This window comes from Stenella coeruleoalba (genome assembly GCF_951394435.1).
Source record: "Stenella coeruleoalba genome assembly, chromosome: 6".
Taxonomy (NCBI): Eukaryota; Metazoa; Chordata; class Mammalia; order Artiodactyla; family Delphinidae; genus Stenella; species Stenella coeruleoalba.
The window spans coordinates 34,882,142-34,902,813 of NC_137151.1; the positions used below are offsets into that span (position 1 = coordinate 34,882,142).

The window sequence follows — 20,672 nt, forward strand, 5'->3', positions numbered from 1 at the left end:
TCAGAACTCTAAAAAAAAGGTTTCACAGAATCTTTATGAAATAATGAAAAAGAAAACCTACTTTTAAGTCTTTTTCCCTTTTCCATCTGCATAGTCTGTTTTTCCTCATTTTGTAAACTAGTATCCCTCTAGTGTCCCCTTTGTCCTACTTCTGGAACTGTTTTGGATTCCTTTAATTTCTCCTAAACTTCTAGTTTTGCATTTTGGTTTTTTGTTTGCCTCAGCCATCCTTTGAAATAATTGTCAATAACAGAGTCTCAATCTGAACCACATGTTTTAGTGAACTTTTACTTCTGTTGTTATTAAAAGGGAATTTGTTAACACTTAGCCTAGAGAAATAAAATGTAATGAGAAAGTTACTTCTGGTGCTAAAACATTGCCTTTTCAGAATGTTTATTTTCTCTTCATTGGATATAACAGCTTTTGTTTATCACCAAAATTAATTAGTAAATTAAGTTATATGGACAAAAATAATTTTAAATAGGAAGGGAAGAGGATGCTTATAGCTATTCCATTTCTTGTAAACTCACCAAAAATGAGTGATAATAGTAATTTTTTAATATAAATTTATTTATTTATTTTTGGCTGCATTGGGTCTTTCTTGCTGCCCGTGGGCTTTCTCCAGTTGCAGTGAGCAGGGGCTACTCTTTGTTGAGGTGCACAAGCTTCTTATTGCGGTGGCTTCTCTTGTCACGGAGCATGGGCTCTAGGCGCACGGGCTTCAGTAGTTGTGGCATGCGGGCTCAGTAGTTGTGGCTCACGGGCTCCGGAACGCAGGCTCAGTAGTTGTGGCGCACGGGCTTAGTTGCTCCATGGCATGTGGGATCTTCCCGGACGAGGGCTCAAACCCTTGTCCCCTGCATTGGCAGGCGGATTCTTAACCACTGCACCACCAGGGAAGTCTCTATTTTATTTTATTTTTTTGGAAGTCTCTATTTTAGATTAATAATTTTTAAGTAGATATCTTTAAAGAATAAGGAGGAGAGGTGCTATTTCATGCAAAAATCTTTTCATTTTTCAGTCTCTCTCAGTGAGTTTCTATTGGGCAAAATAATTCTCCTGCATCTACATTTTGTCTGTTAAAAGAGTGTTTTCTCTATTTAACTTGTTTGGGTCTTCCTGATTATACATACAATACAGAGTCATTGTAGAAAAGTTGAAAATATAAAATTTTCAAAATGTAAAAAAGGGTGAAAAAGCAAATCAGCTACAATCTCACCACTCAGAGATAATCACTGTTAAATTTTGGTGTCTTCATTCAAGTTATTTTTCAGTGTACACATAATATGTGAACTTTGTTAGGAATCATATATTCTAAACATTATATTTTCTATATTTTTAATTACATTGTTCATAAGCTCTGGTTTCAAAATTAAACCAGGGACTTCCCTGGTGGCGCAGTGGTTAAGAATCCACCTGCCAAGACAGGGGACACAGGTTCAATCTCTGGTCCGGGAAGATCCCACATGCCGCGGAGCATCTGAGCCCATGCGCCACAACTACTGAGCCTGTGCTCTGGAGCCCATGAGCCACAACTACTGAGACCGCATGCCACAACTACTGAAGCCTGCGTGCCTAGAGCCCGTGCTCCGCAACAAGAGAAGCCACCGCAATGAGAAGCCCGTGCACCGCAACGAAGAGTAGCCCCGCTCACCACAACTAGAGAAAGCCCACATGCAGCAACAAAGACCCAATGCAGCCAAAAATAAATAAATAAATAAATTGTAATGAATAAATAAGCCAGCCCCACAATGTGGCCAAAATAACAAATAAAGAACTCTAAGAAGGAAATTACAAGTTTTGCAGTTCATGAAGTCTTACAGATAAAAGGTCAAGAAGAATATTTATTCAAAAATAGGTAGTACTTTTTTGAAAGACAGAAGGGAAAGAACTTATGTAAGGAGAAATTCAGTTAGTTTTTTTTTAAACATAAGGAAAAAGGAGTACATCTCTTAATCTTCCCACCCACTTTTGAATTATTCGTTAGATTTTTACAGCTTTCTTCCTCAAGTAAATTTTAAGCTTTTCCAAATTGTTTCTCAAAATCCATCCTTTCTTCACAGCCCAAGAATTTGAATGGCTTGCCATTTTATTTGTTATTTCTTCAGGCCATAGGTAACCTAGATAACAAGCGATCCCCTGAGATACTCCAAGTTTAGGAAGCAGAAAAGGTTTGTGTTGGAAGTGCCCCTTTGGCATATTCTATTTATTTTATTTTGTGAATAATTTCTATTCCTTGAGAGTGTGTTTTATACTGCTGTGTAAAACAACTCTTGTGTTTCACACTCCTGTGTAAAGCAACTCCCGTGTTTTACTTATCAGTGTTGGGGACAATATCAGACATGTTGATGAAAGGATCTTAAAAACCTACATCCTCTTGATTTCCATTTCCAGCCACGATAGAGTAGTAGAAACCAAATTTATCCTCCTACCATAACTTTAAAACTAGAGACAAATACATGAAACAACAGTTTTCATTAGGCAGTGAGGGACAGTAAACCCTGAGAGAGGGAAAACAAACAAGTGAGTCTTCCGATTGCTCCAGCTTGCTGCCTGGGGAGAGTGTCCTAGCCACATCTCAGGGAGGAGGAACCCAAGCAAGACCCTCTGTCTAAGTTAAGGAGATGGAATTAGGAGTCCCAGGAAGCCAAGGTGGCTTAGAGTTTGCAGGGCAGAATACTGAAGAGAAGAGGGTTACAAAGAGGTTGCTCTGGAGATCTAAGTGGGACCCTTTTGAGTCTTAGTTGATTGCTGACTGGTGCATTTATGTGCAAAAACTCCCCAAGGCAGGGAAAAGAGCCATTCAAAAGGAACAGGCAGAACAATCCCTGAAGCTCACACAAGGACAGGAAGAGTTTAAATTCCTACCAGCCAGTATGTCAAAACCTCATAACACATGAGGCATTGAGTAGAGGACTTAAAAGAATACTGTTTCAGTAGTGGAGGACAATTAGCCTTAGATTAAAAGCTGCTCTGGTCCTGCCTTAAACAAGCAGGACCCAAAAGGATTAAATTGTCTCCAGATAACTGTGGCTCAGAACAAAGCTCAGAAATATTATTTAAAAATACAAGGGGGACTTCCCTGCTGGCGCAGTGGTTAAGAATCCGCTTGCGGGCTTCCCTGGTGGCGCAGTGGTTGAGAGTCCGCCTTCCGATGCACAGGACACGGGTTCGTGCCCCGTTCTGGGAGGATCCCACATGCCACGGAGCGGCTGGGCCCGTGAGCCATGGCCGCTGAGCCTACGTGTCCAGAGCCTGTGCTCCGCAACGGGAGAGGCCACAGCAAGGAGAGGCCCGCGTACCGCAAAAAAAAAAAAAAAAAAAAAAAATCCGCCTACCAATGCAGGGAACGCAGGTCCAATCCCTGGTCCTGGAAGATACCATGCCACAGAGCAACTAAGCCCGTGCCCCACAGCTACTGAGCCTGTGCTCTAGAGTCCACGAGCCACAACTACTGAGCCCGCACACCACGACTACTGAAGCCTGCGCACCTAGAGCCTGTGCTCTGCAATAAGAGAAGCCACCGCAGTGAGAAGCCCATGCACTGCAACAAAGAGTAGCCCCCGCTCGCCGCAACTAGAGAAAGGCTGCGCACAGCAATGAAGACCCAACACGGCCAAAACAAACAAAAAAAAAAAACAAGGATATCCAACAGTCAACAAGGTTAAATTCATAATGCCTGGCATCCAATCAAAAATTAGGAAGTATGCAAGGAAGTGAGAAACTAATAAGGCCAATAATGAGGAAAAATCAGTCAATTGAAACTGACTGAAACAATGCCAGTATAAAATTCAGGCAGGAAGAAGAACTAGGAAATAATAAACAGAGCATCAGTGCTTTTCAGGGGGCCTAATGCATGTGCAATTGGCATCCTCCAAAGAGAGAAAAAGGGCGGACAAAAAATATTTGAATAGTAATGGCTGAAATGTTTCAAAATTTATGAAAATCATAAACCTGCATATCCAAAAAGTTCAACAAACTCAGGCAAAAGAAATATGGAGGAAACTTTTCAAAACGTTATAAAGAGAAAATTGTAAAAGTAGCCAGAGAAAAAAAGACACGTTACGTATAGAGGAACAAAGATAAGACTTCGATAGACTTCTTGTTAGAAACAGTACAAGCCAGAAGACAGTGGTACAACATCTGTATTTGGGGTTATGAGAGAAAAAACAGAATTCTATACCAGTAGAAATATTTTTCAGAAACAAATATGAAATAAAGACTATTTCAAACATGCAAAAACTGAAACAATTAATCACCAGCTTACCTGCACTGCAAGGAATGTTAAAGGAAGTCTTTCAGACAGTAAGAAAATTATACCAGTTGGAAACTGGCTACACAACAGAATAAAAATGAAAAGTCAAACAATATACTGACTGGGAAATCAAATATCTGAAAAAGTACTTCTGTAGAGAGGATATGAAGAATTCTCAAACCTCAGTAATTTAAAAAAAAAACACCTTCAGAAACAATTTGTTTAAAAAGTTAAACCTACGTGTGGAGCACTGCTATACAATAGTTAGAGGTACATGGTGAGGAAAGTTGTGGAAACTTAGTGATGTTCTTTTCTTAATCCAAATGGAGGTTACATAGTTCTTCATCTTATAATTCTTTAAAATGTATAATATATTTCTGGGTACTCTTGTTGTATATATATTTCAAACCCCTAAATAGGTAATAAAATCATTAACTATGGGGGAAGACTTTAAGAGATAAGGGGCAAGAGAATGGGAGGAGAGGAACTGGAGACACTAAATAGAGACAACTTTTGAGAATTGCATCCCTAAAGGGAGCATTGAATTTCAGTAGTATATGGGAGGGGAAAATGAGGTTAAGAGAAATTGTCCTGTTCTTAATTGAAAAAAGAAGTGTTTGCATGCTAAAATGAAAGACACCAGAAAGAGGTGTGTTGCTATAGGAGAGAGGGGGTAGAGTTGTAAGGTCCTCAAGGCGGATGAGAGTAAACACTCAAATGGAAAGTCGGTTAGCCATAAATAAAATGCAGAGGATTTGCGTATGGTAAATGGAGGAAAAGCAGAGTGCATGGGCTCAGATATTAGTATGTAGATAGGTGTGGTGAAGAGTTTATGAAAATACTTTTCTGACTGCTTTATTTTTCTCACTGATTTAGGATTCAAGATATGAAGTGCGTTATCAAAGAGTAGATGAATGTTTTAAAGGTTGTTTTGATATAAAGATTCAGCACAGTTACATTAAGATAGATTTCAAAAAGAAAGCATCAAGATGTGGGGAAATGTGACAGATGTCTGATAAAAGCTTATAAACATTTGTATCACTTCTGTATGTTCTAGAATGATAATATTAATGATAATTATTTGTGGAGTTCTAGAATGAACTCCACAAATAATTCATGGAAATAAGTACTTCACCCATTTGACAAGAGCTAATAATAAATTATCACATGAGAAAATGTTCACTCTCCCCGACAATCTTAAGAAATGAGAACTAAGGCAACCTTAACCAAAAAAAGAGGACAAAACAGTTAACACTAAGCAGAGAGACAAACGTTGCTGGGTGCTAGGTATATGAAAACTGATTCTATAAATCAGTCTGATGATATTTAACAAAACATGAAACTGCTGTACTTTTTTATTCTGTAATTCTACCTCTAAAAGGTTTACCACAAATATAATCCACCCCCAAAATTAAAATTGCTCCAAAAACAAGTTGTAAAAAATGTTGTTATTCATAGGAAAATCCAACAAAAATGATCCAAGAGAAATATGGAGTAACCTTTGAATAGTTTACTTTCATTTTTAATTTTTATTTTTTCTGCTAGGCTGATTAAATTTGGTTTAAATTCTGGTGAAATTTGCTCAGGTTGTCACAGATGGTGAATCAGTCATTGGGACTATTGAGATTCAGAGTGCTTGTTTTTTGTTACCCGCTTCAGTCTCTTTAATTCATTATTAAAGAATTAAACGTGTGATACCCAGACTACTATAGTCCCCAAATGGATTATATCGATTACTTACAGCATCTTCAGGGAACACAGCACATGTCTACTAAGCAATGTTATTAAGTTCAGGAAGTTTGTTTGACTATCACTGGCAGTAAGACGTCAGATGGTTTAAAAAGGCAGAAAACCAAAGCACACCTTGCCAAATATTCATCAGTTTTCAATGACATCATCTTTAGTAGTCACTAAAAACTGTAGCACATGTGAGACTTGCTTTTCAAGTGAACTAATTATTGCTTAAGAAGAATACACTGGGTCCTATTCTCCCATCAAAAATAATAATAATTTGAAATAACAGTCATTATATTTGCAAAACCATAAAGAGATGAATGATAGCAATGACATTTTTATGTAGGGTTTTGAATACTATTACTTTTCCTAAATCATCAACCATTTTGTGGGTGACTTCATATAATATGACTCCTTTGTGTGTACCTTTTACATATGCACCGTTTTTGTCCGTTCTACTATTTCCTTATTTATCTTTTTTATAAACAGCATTATTGAGGTAAAATTCATATACCTTACAATTCACCCACTTAAGTGTACTGCTTAATAGTTTTTCGTATATTCACAGATGTGCAGCAACCATCACCACAGTCAATTTTAGAACATTTTTCTCTCCGGAAAAACAAACAAAAACCCTGAAGTAGGGCTTCCCTGGTGGCGCCGTGGTTAAGAATCCACCTGCCAATGTAGGGGACACGGGTTTGAGCCCTGGTCCGGGAAGATCCCAGATGCCGTGGAGCAACTAAGCCCACGCGCCACAACTACTGAGCCTGCACTCTAGAGCCTATGCTCCGCAACAAGAGAAGCCACCACAACGAGAAGCCTGCGCACCACAACGAAGAGTAGCCCCCACTTGCTGCAGCTAAAGAAAGCCCGCGTGCAGCAACGAACACCCAACACAGCCAAAGATAAAATAAATAAATTTATAAAGAAAAAACAAAACCCTGAAGTAGAAGCAAACCAAGTGTCCATCAGCAGATAAATGGATAAATTAAATGTGGTGTACACATACAGTGGAATATTATTCAGTCTTTAAAAGGAAGGAAATTCTGTCACATGCTACAGCATGGATGAATCTTGAAGACATTATACTGTGTGAAGTAAGCCAGTCAGAAAAGGACCAATACTGTATAATTCTACTTATTTGAGTTACCTAGAGTCATCAAATGAATAGAATCAGAAAGTAGAATGGTGGTTGCCAGGGGCTGAGGAAAGGAGGAATGGGGAGTTGCCATTTAATGGGCTTATTTTCAGTTATGCAAGATGAAGAGTTCTGGAGATGGATGGTGGTAATGATTGTGAAACGATGTGAATGTGTTTAATGGCAGTGAGCTATATGCTTAAAACGATTAAGTTGATAAATTGTATGCTATGTGTATTTCATCACAGTTTTAAAAATTTTAATGTGAATATACTGATGAAGGGGGAAAAAAAGGAAACTCCGTACTCTTTAGCTATCACCCTCCAACTCCCTCCACCACCACCATCATCTCCTAGCCACTAATCTACTTTCGGTCTCTGTAGAGTTTCCTGATACGGACATTTCATATCAATGGAATTATGTGTAGTCATTTGTGACTGGCTGCTTTCACTCAGCGTAATGTTTTTAAGGTTCATCCATGTTGTAGCATATTACCAGTAGGTTACTCCTTTTTATAGCTGAATAATACTCCATGGTAGGGATATATCACATTGTGTTTATCCATTTGTCGGTTGATGGACATTTGGGTTGTTTCCACCTTTGACTACTGCTGTAAACGTTAGTTTGTACATTTTTGTGTAGACATCTGTTTTCATTTCTCTTAGGTATATACTTGGGAGTGGAATCACTGGGTCATGTGGTAACTGTATGTTTAATCATTTGAGGATGATGTTTTCCAAAGCAGCTGCAACGTTTTACATTTCCATAAGCAGTGCATGAGTGATCTAATTTCTCCACATGCTTCTTTCTTAATATAAATTATTTATTTTGTTTATTTTTGGTTGCGTTGGGTCTTTGTTGCTGCACGCGGGCTTTCTCTAGTTGCAGCAAGCGAGGGCTACTCTTCATTGCGGTGCACGTGCTTCTCATTGCAGTGGCTTCTCTTGTTGCAGAGCACGGGCTCTAGGTGTGCAGGCTTCAATAGTTGTGGTGTGCGGGCTCAGTAGTTGTGGCGCTCGGGTTCTAAAATGCAGGCTCATTAGTTGTGGTGCGTGGGCTTAGTTACTCCGCGGCATGTGGGATCTTCCCCGGGCCAGGGGTCAAACCCGTGTCCCCTGCATTGGCAGGTGGATTCTTAACCACTGTGCCACCAGGGAAGTCCTCTGCACATCCTTTAATACTTGTTAATTATCTGACTTTTTTATTATAACCATTCTAGTAGGTGTGAAGTAATATCTCGTGATTTTGATTTTGATTTTCCTGATGACTAATAATACTGAATGTCTTTTCATGTGCTTTTTAAGCCATTTGTATATTTTCCTTGGAGAAATGTATATTCAGATCCTTTGCTCAATTTAATTGGGTTGTATGTCTTTTTATTGTTGAATTGTAAGAGTTCTTCATATATTCTGGTACAGGTCCTTTAACAGATATATAATTTGTAAATATTTTCTCTCTTTCTGTGGGTTGTCTTTTCACTTTCTTGATGCAGTCCTTTCAAGTACAAAAGTTTTTCACTTTGATGAAGTCCATTTTATCTTTTTTTCTTTTGTTGCTCATGCTTTTGGTATCATATCAAAGAATTTATTACCAGGTCTGTGATCACCAAGATCTATGTCTATATCTTCTAAGAATTTTATAGTTTTAGGTCTGACATTTAAATCTTTTTTTGGGGGGGGGCGGTGGTGGTTTGCGGTACGCGGGCCTCTCACCGCTGTGGCCTCTCCCGTTGCAGAGCACAGGCTCCGGATGCGCAGGCTCAGCAGCTATGGCTCACGGGCCCAGCTGCTCCGTGGCACGTGGCATCCTCCCGGACCGGGGCACAAACCCATGTCCCCTGCATCGGCAGGCGGACTCCCAACCACTGCGCCACCAGGGAAGCCCCTAGGTCTGACATTTAAATCTTTGATCCATTTTTAGTTAATTTTTTATATGGTATGAGACAAGCATCCAACTTCATTGTTTTGCACATAACTATTTAGTTTTCCCAGTGCTATTTGTTGAAAAGACTGTTCTTTCCCCATTGAATGGTCTTGGTACCCTTATTGAAAATCAGATGATCATAGATGTCTGGGTTTATTTCTGGACTGTCAGTGCTCTTCTACTAATCTGTTTATCCTGTGCCAGTGCAACACTGTATTGATGAAGTTTTGAAATCAGGATGTGTGAGTCCTCCAGTTTGGTTCTCTTATCAAGATTGTTTTGGCTATTCTGGGTCCCTTGCAGTTCCATATGAATTTTGTAATCAGTTTATCCATTTCTACAAAGAAGTCAACTGGGATTCTGATGGAGATTGTGTCAGATCTGTAGATTAATTTGGAGAATTGGCATCTTAACTATGTTAATTCTTCCATTCCATGAACATGGGATGTTTTTCAATTATTTAGATCTTTAATTTCTTTCAACAATGCTTCTGTAGTTTTTAGAGTTGATTTTTCACTTGTTTTATTAAACTTATTCCTAAGTGTTTTATTCTTCATGATGATTCTATGAATGGAATTGTTTTAATTTCATTTTGATTGTTCATTGGAAGTGTATAGAAATGCAGATTATTTTTTGTGTACTGATCCTGTACCCTACAACTTTGTTGAACTCATTTACTAGTTATAATACTTCTTAAATAGATTTCTTGGGATTTTCCATATACATGATCTTGTCATCTGTGAAGAAATTGTTTCATTTCTTCCTTTTCAATTTGGGTACCTTTTATTTCATTTTCTTGCCTTATTGCTCTGGCTGGAACGCTTAGTACACTGTTCCATACAAGTAGTGAGAGCTGACATCCTTGTCTCCTTCGTGACTGGACAGCATTCAGTCTTCCACCTTAATAAAGATGTTAGTTGTGGATTTTTCATAGGTACTCTGTATCATGTTGAGAAAATATAATGTATTACATTAATTGGTTTTCAGATATTATAAGACCCTGGCATTCCTGGGATAAATCACACTTGGTCAGATTTTAGCATTTATATTCATAAGAGATATTGGTCTGTGGTCTTGTGGTGCCTTTGTCTGGTTTTAGTATTAGGGTAATATAGAATGAGTTGGGAAGTGTTCTCTTCTATGTTTTTCGGAAGAGTTTATGAAGAATTATTGTTAATTTTTCTTTAAATTTTTGATAGAATTCAGTGGTGAAACCTTCTATGCAGGGGCTTGTGTGTGTGTGTGTGTGTGTGTGTGTGTGTAAGTTGTTTTATGATTACTACTTCAATCTCTTCATTTGTTATAGATCCATTCTGATTATCTGTTTCTACTTGAGTTCATTTTGGCAGTTGGTATATTTCTGGGAATTTGATCTATTTTCTTGGTATACAATTTTGCATACTATTTTATTATCCTTTTTATTTCTGTAGTCTAGTAATCGCCCCTCTTCATTTCTGACTCTGATAATTTGAGTTTTCTCTCTTTTTTTCTTGGTCAATTTAACAAAAAGTTGTTAATTTTGTTGATCTTTTCAGTGAACCAGCTTTTGGGTTTTACTGATTTTCATCTTGTTTTTCTGTTCTCTATTTTGTTTATTCCCATTGTAATCTTTCTTATTTACTTCCTTTGGCTTGCTTTTGGTTTGGTGATCTGTCCCCCAGCCCTCCACCCAATGTCTTAAGATGGAAGTGTAGGTTATTGATCTGAGATCTTTCTTCTTTTTTAATATTGGCATTTACAGCTATAAGTTTTCCTCTAAGCACTGCTTTAGTGGCATTCCATAAGATTTGGCATGTTGTATCTTCATCTTCATTCATCCCAAAGTATTTTCTGGTTTCTATTTTGATTTCTTCTTTGACCTGTTGGTAACATAGTATTGTGGTGTTTAATTTCTACTTACTTGTGTGTGTCCCAAGTTTTTTCCTGCTGTTTATTTCTAATTTCATTCCATTGTGGTTGGAGAACATACTTTGTATTATTTCTATCCTTTTAAATTTACTGAGGTTCATTTTATGGCCCAGCATATGGTCTATCGGGAGAATATTCCACGTACACTTGAAAAGATTGTATATTCTGTTATTGTTGGATGGAGTGTTCTGTAGATGTCTCTTAGGTCTAATTAGTTTATAGTATTGTCCAGGTTTTCTGTTCCTTGTTGATCTGCTGTATTGTTGTTCTATTCATTACTGAAAGCGGAGTGTTGGGAATTCCCTGGCAGTCCAGTGGTTAGGACTCCCTGCTTTTACTGCCGTGGGCCTGGGTTCAATCCCTGGTCTGGGAACTAAGATCCCACGAGCCACACGGTGCGGTCAAAAAAAAGGCAAGTGGAGTGTTGAAATCTCCAGCTACTATCATTGAATTGTATATTTCTCCTTACATTCTTTTCAGTGTGTGTTTCATGTATTTTGGTGCTCCTTTACTAGGAGCTGATACGTTTACAACTATTATATTTCCCTGACCCTTTTTCATTATGAATTGCTTTCTTTATCTCATACAGTTTTTGTTTTAAAGTCTGTTTTGTCGGATATTAATATAGACATACCAGGTTTCTTGTGGTTACTGTTTGTGTGATATATCTTTTACCATCCTGTTATTTTCAGCCTTTGTGTCTCCTGTAGACAGCATATAGTTGGATCATTTTTTATCCTGACAATCTCTGTCTTTTGATGGAATCATTTAATCCGTTCACATTTAATGTTATTATTAATGTACTTGGCTTATGTCTGCCATTTTGCTTTTTGTTTTCTATCTCCTGTGTTTGTTTTTTTATTCTTCCTTTTCCTGCTTTCTCTTGCATTAAATGAATATTTCCTAATGTAGCATTTTAATTTCTTTCTTTCTATTTTACTTTTCTAGAGGATTTTTGTTAGTGGTTTTTCTAGGGTTTACGATATATATCTTAACTTATCCAAGTCAGCTTCTGATTTACACTAGTTTAATTCTAGTGATATAAAGAAAAGTTACTGCTACACTGCTCTATTCTCTTTCCCCCCTTTTTTCTGGTATTCTTGTTACACATATTATATTAATATTACAAACACAATACATTGTTATAACTATTACCTTACCATCAGTAGGCATTTCCTTAGCCCATACAGCTTTGTTCCCACCCACATTCTTCATGCTATTATTGGCAAATATGTTTCATTTGTATATGTTATAGGCCCAACATTATATTATATACATATTATTTTATACACTTGCCTCTAAAATCAGAAGAAAGGAGGGAAAATATGCATTTCTACAGTCTTTCCAATTACATAATTACCTGTTCTTGGTTGTATTAGTCTGCTCAGGCTTCCATAACGACTGGGTGGCATAAACAACAGAAATTTATTTTCTCACTGTTCTGGAGACTGGAAATCCAAGATCAAGGTACCAGCAGGGTTGATATCTGGTGAGGCTTCTCCCCTTGGTTTGCAGATGGCCACCTTCTCATTGTGGGCTCATTTGGCCTTTCTTCAGCCTGTGCAAGCAGAGGAAGAGCAAGTTCTCTGATGTCTTTTCTTATAAGAGCACTAATCTCATTGGGCCAGGGCTCCACCCACATGACGTCATCTAACCTAGTTACCTCTTCATGGCCCCATCTTCAAATACCATTACATTGAGGTTAGGGTTTCAACATATGAATTTGGGAGGGATGCAAGCATTCAGTCCATAATACTGTACTCTTTATCTTTTTGTGTTTGTTCTAATTAGTGCCTATTGTAAAGTGCCTATTGCCGTCAACAAATTCACAGTTTGTATTTACTAAGGAAAGTCTTAGTTTTGCCATCATTTTGAAAAATAGCTTTGCTGGATATAGGAATCTTTGTTAACAGGTTTTTCCCTTGACCATTTTGAATATGTTTTCCCACTGCCTTCTGACCTTCATCTTGTCTGCTGGGAAGTTAGCTGTTAATCTTACTGGGGTTACATTATAAGTAACTAGTCATTTTTCTCTTGCTGCGTGTCTTTGACTTTCAGCATTTTTACTATGGTATCTCTTTGGATCTCTGCATTTATTCTGCTTAGAGTTTGTTGAGGTTTCTGGATGAGTAGGTTATTGTTTTTCAATAAATTTGGGGTGTTTTCAGCCATTATTTCTTGGAATGTCATTTCTGCTGCTTTCTCTCCTCTCTGATAATCCCATTATACATGTGTAGGTTTATTTAACAACACCCCACATTTCTCTGAAGCTCTTTTTTCTGTGTTCCTTTTTCTCTCTGTTCTTTAACTTATATAATCTCTTTTAATCTGTCTTCCTCCACCAGGGCTCGAACCCGTGTCCCCTGCATTGGCAGGCGGATTCTTAACCACTGTGCCGCCAGGGAAGTCCCAATATTCTCTATTTGTTAATGCAACCTTGTCACCATTCCTTCTTTACTTCCCTATGCATGGTTTCCTTCAGTTTTGTGAACATGTCTGTAATGGCTACTTTACGGCCTTTCTGATAAATGTGAAAAATCTGTTCTTTCTCACAGGCAGTTTCTGTTCCCTGCTTGCATCCAAAGTATGGATTACACCTTACTGTTTATTTTCATGCCTTGTAATTTTTTTTTTAATTAGACATCTTAGATAATGTATTGTAGCAGGTCTGGTTATTGTTGTTCACGTGTTAATTTGTTTAGTGACTGACTGGATTATTTTAATGAAGTCTATTTAAACCTCCCACCACCAGCAAATGTTCAGCCTCTGATTTTTTTCCTCAAGCAGGGAAAACTATTTTGGGTATTCTCACAGTCATCCTGGAATCACAGTGGTTTCGGTTGGACTCTTGTTTCTCTTTTTCCTTGACAGCATCCACTAACTGCTAGCTGATTACCCTGTTGTTTTCAATAATGAACTGACTCACAAATTGCTCTACAAAGTAATTCAATCAAAATCTGTCTCCTTTGAAGAAAAAGTTTCTGTAGTCAATATTTGATTTTTATTCTGACATAAGGAAGGCTCATTCCTGCTGTCTTTTTACCTGTTTCCCTCTTGCAAACTAGCAAGCCTACAGTTTAGCCTGAATCTTGAATCTCCTCCCAGTTGTCTTTACCACAATCATCACTGTTCCTGGAAGCACCTGTAGGCTTGAACTTCGTCCCACTCTGTTGCAATTAAAGACAGTTCTTTTGGGGCTTCCATGGTGGTGCAGTGGTTAAGAATCCACCTTTAATCCAGTAGTTCTATTTCTAGAAATTTATCTGGTTGAAATACCAGCACAAAGGTGCAAAGATAATGCTAAAGGTGTTCACTGCAGTATTATTTGTAATTAATAAAAGCTGGAGGGCTTCCCGGGTGGCGCAGTGGTTGGGAGTCCGCCTGCCGATGCAACGGACGTGGGTTCATGCCCCAGTCCGGGAGGATCCCACATGCCGCGGAGCGGCTGGGCCCATGAGCCATGGCCGCTGAGCCTGCGCGTCCGGAGCCTGTGCTCCGCAGCGGGGGAGGCCACGGCAGTGAGAGGCCCGCCTACCGCAAAAACAAACAAACAAACAAACAAAAAAAAGCTGGAGGGCTTCCCTGGTGGCGCAATGGTTAAGAATCCGCCTGCCAATGCAGGGGACACGGGTTCCAGCCCTGGTCCAGGAAGATCCCACATGCTGCAGAGCAACTAAGCCCGTGCACACAACTACTGAGGCTGCACTCTAGAGCCCACAAGCCACAACTACTGAGCCCGCATACCACAACTACTGAAGCCTGTGCGCCTAGAGCCTGTGCTCCGCAACAAGAAAAGCCACCTCAATGAGAAGCCCATGCACCACAATGAAGAGTAGCCCCCGCTCGCCACAACTAGAGAAAGCCCATGCACAGCAATGAAGACCCAACGCAGCCAAAAATAATAAATGAATAAATAAATTTTTAAAAAGACAGTTCTTTGGAGAATACATTAGGTGCTGTTTTATAGCCTCTTTTCTCCCCAGAAAAATCTCTGAGCCAGGGCTCAGAAGCTGGGGGTTTGGACAGTGATTAGCTTCTCTAAAAGTGACACCCTATCCTATGAGCTGAGCACTTGGTAGAGGGTGGGGAGACCACAGCCTAGGATCACTGGCTTACCTCTCCTAGTGTGAAAAATCACCACTTCAGGAGCTGGGGCAAGGGTGATCAGGCCAGGGCCCCAGTATTCTCTGCATATCACACCCACAGTAGACCCTCTGTTGTACAAGTGGAGGTTGGGTGGAAAGGAGTTCCCGCCTCTCATGTTCATTCACCCCAGATTTAGCTTCAGCAACAGGTACCTGAGGGCAGGATGAGAAAGCTGACATACCACTCCTCCTAGGAAGAAATCCTCCCTCTGGCGCTGTGGGGAGAGGGAGCTCTGTGTTCTTGGCTACAGCTGTCTGGAGTAGAGTCTGTACTTCACTAAACTGGGAGGGGCAGGAAGGAGTAGTATTGGTTCAGATATCAAACTCACTTTTCGTGTTTGTTTCTGGTTTTTTTTTTTCGGTACGCGGGCCTCTCACTGTTGTGGCCTCTCCCGTTGCGGAGCGCAGGCTCCGGACGCGCAGGCTTAGCGGCCATGGCTCACGGGCCCAGCCGCTCCGCGGCATGTGGGATCTTCCCGGACCGGGTCACGAACCCGTGTTCCCTGCATCGGCAGGCGGACTCCCAACCACTGCGCCACCAGGAGAGCCCCAAACTCACTTTTCTTACTGAGTTTTCATACATGTTCTTGAATAGATGTTTCTAGTTTGCTCTTCATCCTTAGGATCATTTCCATAGGGTTTCAATGGTTGCTTTTTTATAGCTTTCACCACTTTCAGTGGGGAGAGCAGACCGGTAAACACATGCTGTCATGCCAGAAGTCAGTCTCTAATTGGTGAAATTTGATTCAAAAAAGAAGAAATTATATTGTTCTGGCATCCTGTCTTTTGAAATTATATTTAAAAGATTTTATGAAGCTGTTTGAGGAATGGGATACCTGTTCTTCAGCTGTATCACACAGGCATACAAGCATCGTCCTCAGTGCCAGTGACAATTTCACGGTCTCACAGACTTAATAAGCAGCTAAGTAATTGTTAAAAAGAGCACCTTAGGATCAGCTATACTAAAGCTAAAATTACTGTTTGGTGAATGTTTGTAACCACTTCAGTGAGCTACTAAAGTGATACATCCGTTAGCTCTGCACTGACAGAGCTGCTTGATAATAACCAGTTTATACTAGTGGGGTGGTTAGAGTATGGCCCTTCTCAAACTCAGTCATTCTCCCAGGAGCACCACAGATATCTTTGTGGTTGATTGTGTTTGATAATAGCTACCCTTATATTTCTCAAGCCAAAGGCATCTTTTATGTGAACTGTGCAGTGCAGACCCTTGGGTCTCATTCAAGTACTTGAAAACTACAAAGTTCATTTTAAGGAAAATGTTAGCCCTTACTGCAAGTAATTCTACATCCTACCTATTTTTTAACAGGAAGTAATCCTCTCTTCAGGCAAGATTTCCCCGTCAGCTTCTCAGTTTGCTGGTAAAATTATGAACTGCATTTCATGTCTTCTATCAAAGGACTAAATTCCTCTATAATTAACTACGTGCTTTAAATTCAACATAGAATACAATTATGATATGCCTGTAACCCAGCGTCTGCCAGAGGCTTAAATGTTTGCTTCCTTTGTCTTCCTGGCAGAGTCTTAGTATCCTCTGGGTTCACCAACTTGTCTTAGCTGCCGGGAAACACAAAGTAGATTCGGTTCTCAGTGAACACAACAATCTTATCCCAGATGTCCCTACACCATTTCTGTTTTGCTTTTAAGTGTTTTCTCTTCTCTGTTTTTTAGTGTACTCAGTTTTTTTTTAATCTTTCACATTGGAAATAGGTGAGCTATAAATGAATACTTCTAGGAATATAAACATTTAACCAGAAAGCCTAGAAAAATTGGCCATTTGCATGTAAGGAAAACTCCAAATATTGTACAATAAAAGTTTTATTTGGCATTTATTTTCGTTAATTGAGCATATAGTTTGGTCAAATTCTAATTGGTTGAGGGTTTGTTTATATTGTCCTAGCTAGATATCCTCATCACAAAAATACATAAGGTAGAAGTCACCTTGAATTGCAAAGAGCTTATAAGGCAGAAAGCTAATATTTTCTTCCAGAGACAGCAAACCTGACTGAAGTTTACCCCTCAAATGAATTGAAGGTGACTTATATTTCAGAAGATCAGTGTAATTGTCTTCACAGGGCATACTGTGACTTCTGAAGGAGATTCAGATTATTAGTTGATATTAAATCCCTGATGCAGCATTTAAAAGTTGAACTTTTCGGGCAGTTTTCATAGGGTATTTTTAGTGATTAGAATTGTTAAATGCCTGTGTGCATTTTTGGAAAAGTTAACTGCTACTGTCATGTTCATATTATTCTCTCAATCTTTTTTCTTTTCGTATGTAGTTTTTTTGGTTTTTTAAAATAAATTTATTTATGTATTTATTTTTGGCTGTGTTGGGTCTTTGTTGCTGCGCACAGGCTTTCTCTAGTTGCGGCAAGCGGGTCTACTCTTTGTTGCAGTGCACGGGCTTCTCATTGTGGTAGCTTCTGTTGTTGCAGAGCATGGGCTCTAGGCACACGGGCTTCAGTAGCTGTGGCACGCGGGCTCCGTAGTTGTGGCACACGGGCTTAGTTGCTGCGCAGCATGTGGGATCTTCCCGGATCAGGGCTCAAACCCATGTCCCCTGCATTGGCAGGCAGATTCTTAACCACTGCGCCACCAAGGAAGTCTTTGTATGTAGTTTTAACATAGTTGTGATACTATTGGATATTTTTTGTTCGTGTGGTGTAGAGTTTTTCACGTCATTAAAAATTTCTTTGTAAATATAATTTTTAATGTTTGATTTTATGAATATACAATAATTTATTAACCCTGGTGAGCAACTTGAATTTCTTCATTTTTATAGGGTCTTTAGAGTGGGATTAATAGATCATAAGATATGACTGTTTTTAAGTTCCTTGGTACATTTTTTTAATGTTTTTGTTTGTTTGGGTTTTTTTGTTTTTGTTTTTCTTCGGTACGCGGGCCCCTCACCGTTGTGGCCTCTCCCGTTTCGGAGCACAGGCTCCGGATGCGCAGGCCCAGCGTCCATGGCTCACGGGCCCAGCCGCTCCACGGGCATGTGGGATCCTCCCGGACTGGGGCACGAACCCGTGTCCCCTGCATTGGCAGGTGGACCCTCAACCACTGCGCCACCAGGGAAGCCCTGTTTGTTTGTTTTTAATAAATTTATTTATTTCTGGCTGCGTTGGGTCTTCGTTGCTGTGTGCGGGTTTTCTCTAGTTGCAGCAAGCGAAGGCTGCTCTTCGTTGCGGTGTGCAGGCTTCTCACTGCAGTGGTTTCTCTTGTTGTGGAGCATGGGGTCTAGGCGTGCGGACTTCAGTAGTTGTGGCTTGCGGGCTCCAGAGTGTAGGCTCAGTAGTTGTGGCGCTTGGGTTTAGTTGCTCTGAGGCATGTGGGATCCTCCCATACCAGGGATCGAACCCGTGTCCCCTGCATTGGCAGGCAGATTCTTCACCACTGTGCTACCAGGGAAGTCCCTTTTTTTTTTTTTTCCTTTGGCTACCTTGGGTCTTTGTTGTGGTGTGCAGGATCTTTTTTTCTTTCTTTCTTTTTTTTGGTTGTGGTGCACAGGCTCATTTTTGCAGCATGTGGACTTCTCTCTAGCTGTGGCACCTGGGCTTCTCTCCAGTTGTGGTGTGCGGTTTTCTCTCTCTAGTTGTGGCATGCAGACTCTAGGGCACGTGGGCTCTGTAGTTGTGGCGTAAGGGCTCCAGAGCACGTGGGTTCTGTAGTTTGCAGCACTTGGGCTCTCTCGTTGAGGCACGCGGGCTTAGTTGCCCCACAGCATGTGGGATCTTAGTTCCCGGACCAGGGATCAAACCCACGCACCCTACATTGGAAGGCGGATTCTTTACCACTGGACCACCAGGGAAGTCCCTACAGACATTTTTAAATACACATAATTGTAAACAGAAGTGTACTGAACCCCCATGTACCCATCACTTAGCTTGTACATTTATCAACTAATGACTAATCTGTTTTCATTTAAACTTCTATTTCATCCTCCTCCCATATTATTTTGAAATAAACCCAGGTATCATATTATTTTCATTCACGAGTATTTCAGTATAGGTATCCCTAAAAGGTTTTTTTAAACCTACCTAACTTAATAGTACTGTTTCACATTCTAAAAAATTTAACAGTTAATTTCTTAATTATATCCAATATCCAGTTGGTCTTTGTATTACCAGCTACCTCACAAGTACTGCTTATGTTTTCACACATTTGTCTTGTAGAGTGTCCCAGAGTCTGGATTTGACTGATTGTGTCATCATGGTGTTGTTTAACATGTCTCCCTGTATTTTCTGTAATTCAGTACTTGGATCTAATGTAGTATTTTTGATGCAGTTATGTGAGATGTAAATGCAAAAAGTTGTTAAAGCTAGATTAAGAAATAAAATACCGTGTAAAGAAAGTTGATTTAAATGATTAAAAAAGGGTGGTAACAGGGTTTTATAATAAATTAAGATTTCTGATTCCTTGAGAATTCTCAGAAAGAATTCACGGTATTGCTCTATGATTTTCACTATTTTCTTGAAATTGCTAAATGGAGAAAACTTTAAAGACATATTACGACAAATCCCATATTAGTTTGATCCTCAAAGACTAACCATTGAAAAATACAGTAATAGCTTAATGGTTTTACAATAACAGCCTTCTATTTTTGTCAGTATTTCTATTAGAATATGTCTGAATCATGTTCTATTGTTTATTTTATTCCTTAGATAGTACCTTATGTCCTTAGATAGCACATTTTTTAGAGAATAACGTATTTTTTTCTGAGTCTCATCATTGTCTAACTGCATATTCTCTCTTCTAAAGTATAGCTTAGTGAGATCCAAATAAAGTACCTTTTTATTCTGTAAAATTAGTGAGTTATTTTTCTTCTTTTTAAAATAATTATTTGAACAGTACAAAAATCATATTTAGAATAAGTCGTAAAAGAATAAGAGCAATGAAATCAGGAGTTATTTTTAAAAATCTGTGTTATTGTCAAAAACAAGGTGATTTTTATCCAAAAAGTAATTATTTATAACTCTCAGTTTAGAAAAGAGTTAGTTTTGACTTTTACTAAGCTGACCTACTTGAAAAATAATTTTATTTAAATAAATTTATAGGACTGTTCATTCAAAGAATCTTTACAGTCATCTCCATCTCATTGTGCTGTGTTTTTTTGTATGTTTGATTTTTTTTCCCATAGCTCCTCAGTGGGTTACTTGCAACCTCCAGGATCAGAACAAGTACAGTTGCCTCGAACTACTTCACCATGCAATTCCCAGCAGCTTCAAGGCCACCAGTGTGCAGGTATGAATAGACAATTGGAAAAAAAGAAGACAGTGGTTTGTCCATTTGAGAAATAAGTTCCTTGGACATTTCTAGATAAAGGTTTTCAACTTGTTAGGTACTGAGATGTACCCAGAGTATGCAGGGTGCCATGAGAAATCAGAGCTAACAGGTTCCGCCCACTTCTTCCTTTTCCCCTGCTACCACTGCCGCTGCTCTCCGATTCTCCTCCTCAGGCTCTCCTTCCTGCCTGCCTCATAAGTAGTGATGTTCTCTGGGATACCATCTCTCATTACTCTTCAGCTTCTTCCTCGGAAGTCCA

At 39.3% G+C, this 20,672-nt stretch overlaps 1 protein-coding gene across 8 annotated transcripts in view; it reads left to right on the forward strand.

Moving 5' to 3' along the window:
* Nucleotides 1-20,672, forward strand: part of R3HDM1 (R3H domain containing 1) — a 118,745-nt gene that overhangs the window by 78,630 nt on the left and 19,443 nt on the right. For all 8 annotated transcript variants that reach the window (XM_079925243.1, XM_079925245.1, XM_079925238.1 and 5 more), the window contains one exon: nucleotides 20,268-20,371. In XM_079925243.1, coding sequence (XP_079781369.1) covers nucleotides 20,268-20,371 — 104 coding nt within the window. The remainder of the gene's footprint in view (nucleotides 1-20,267; nucleotides 20,372-20,672) is intronic.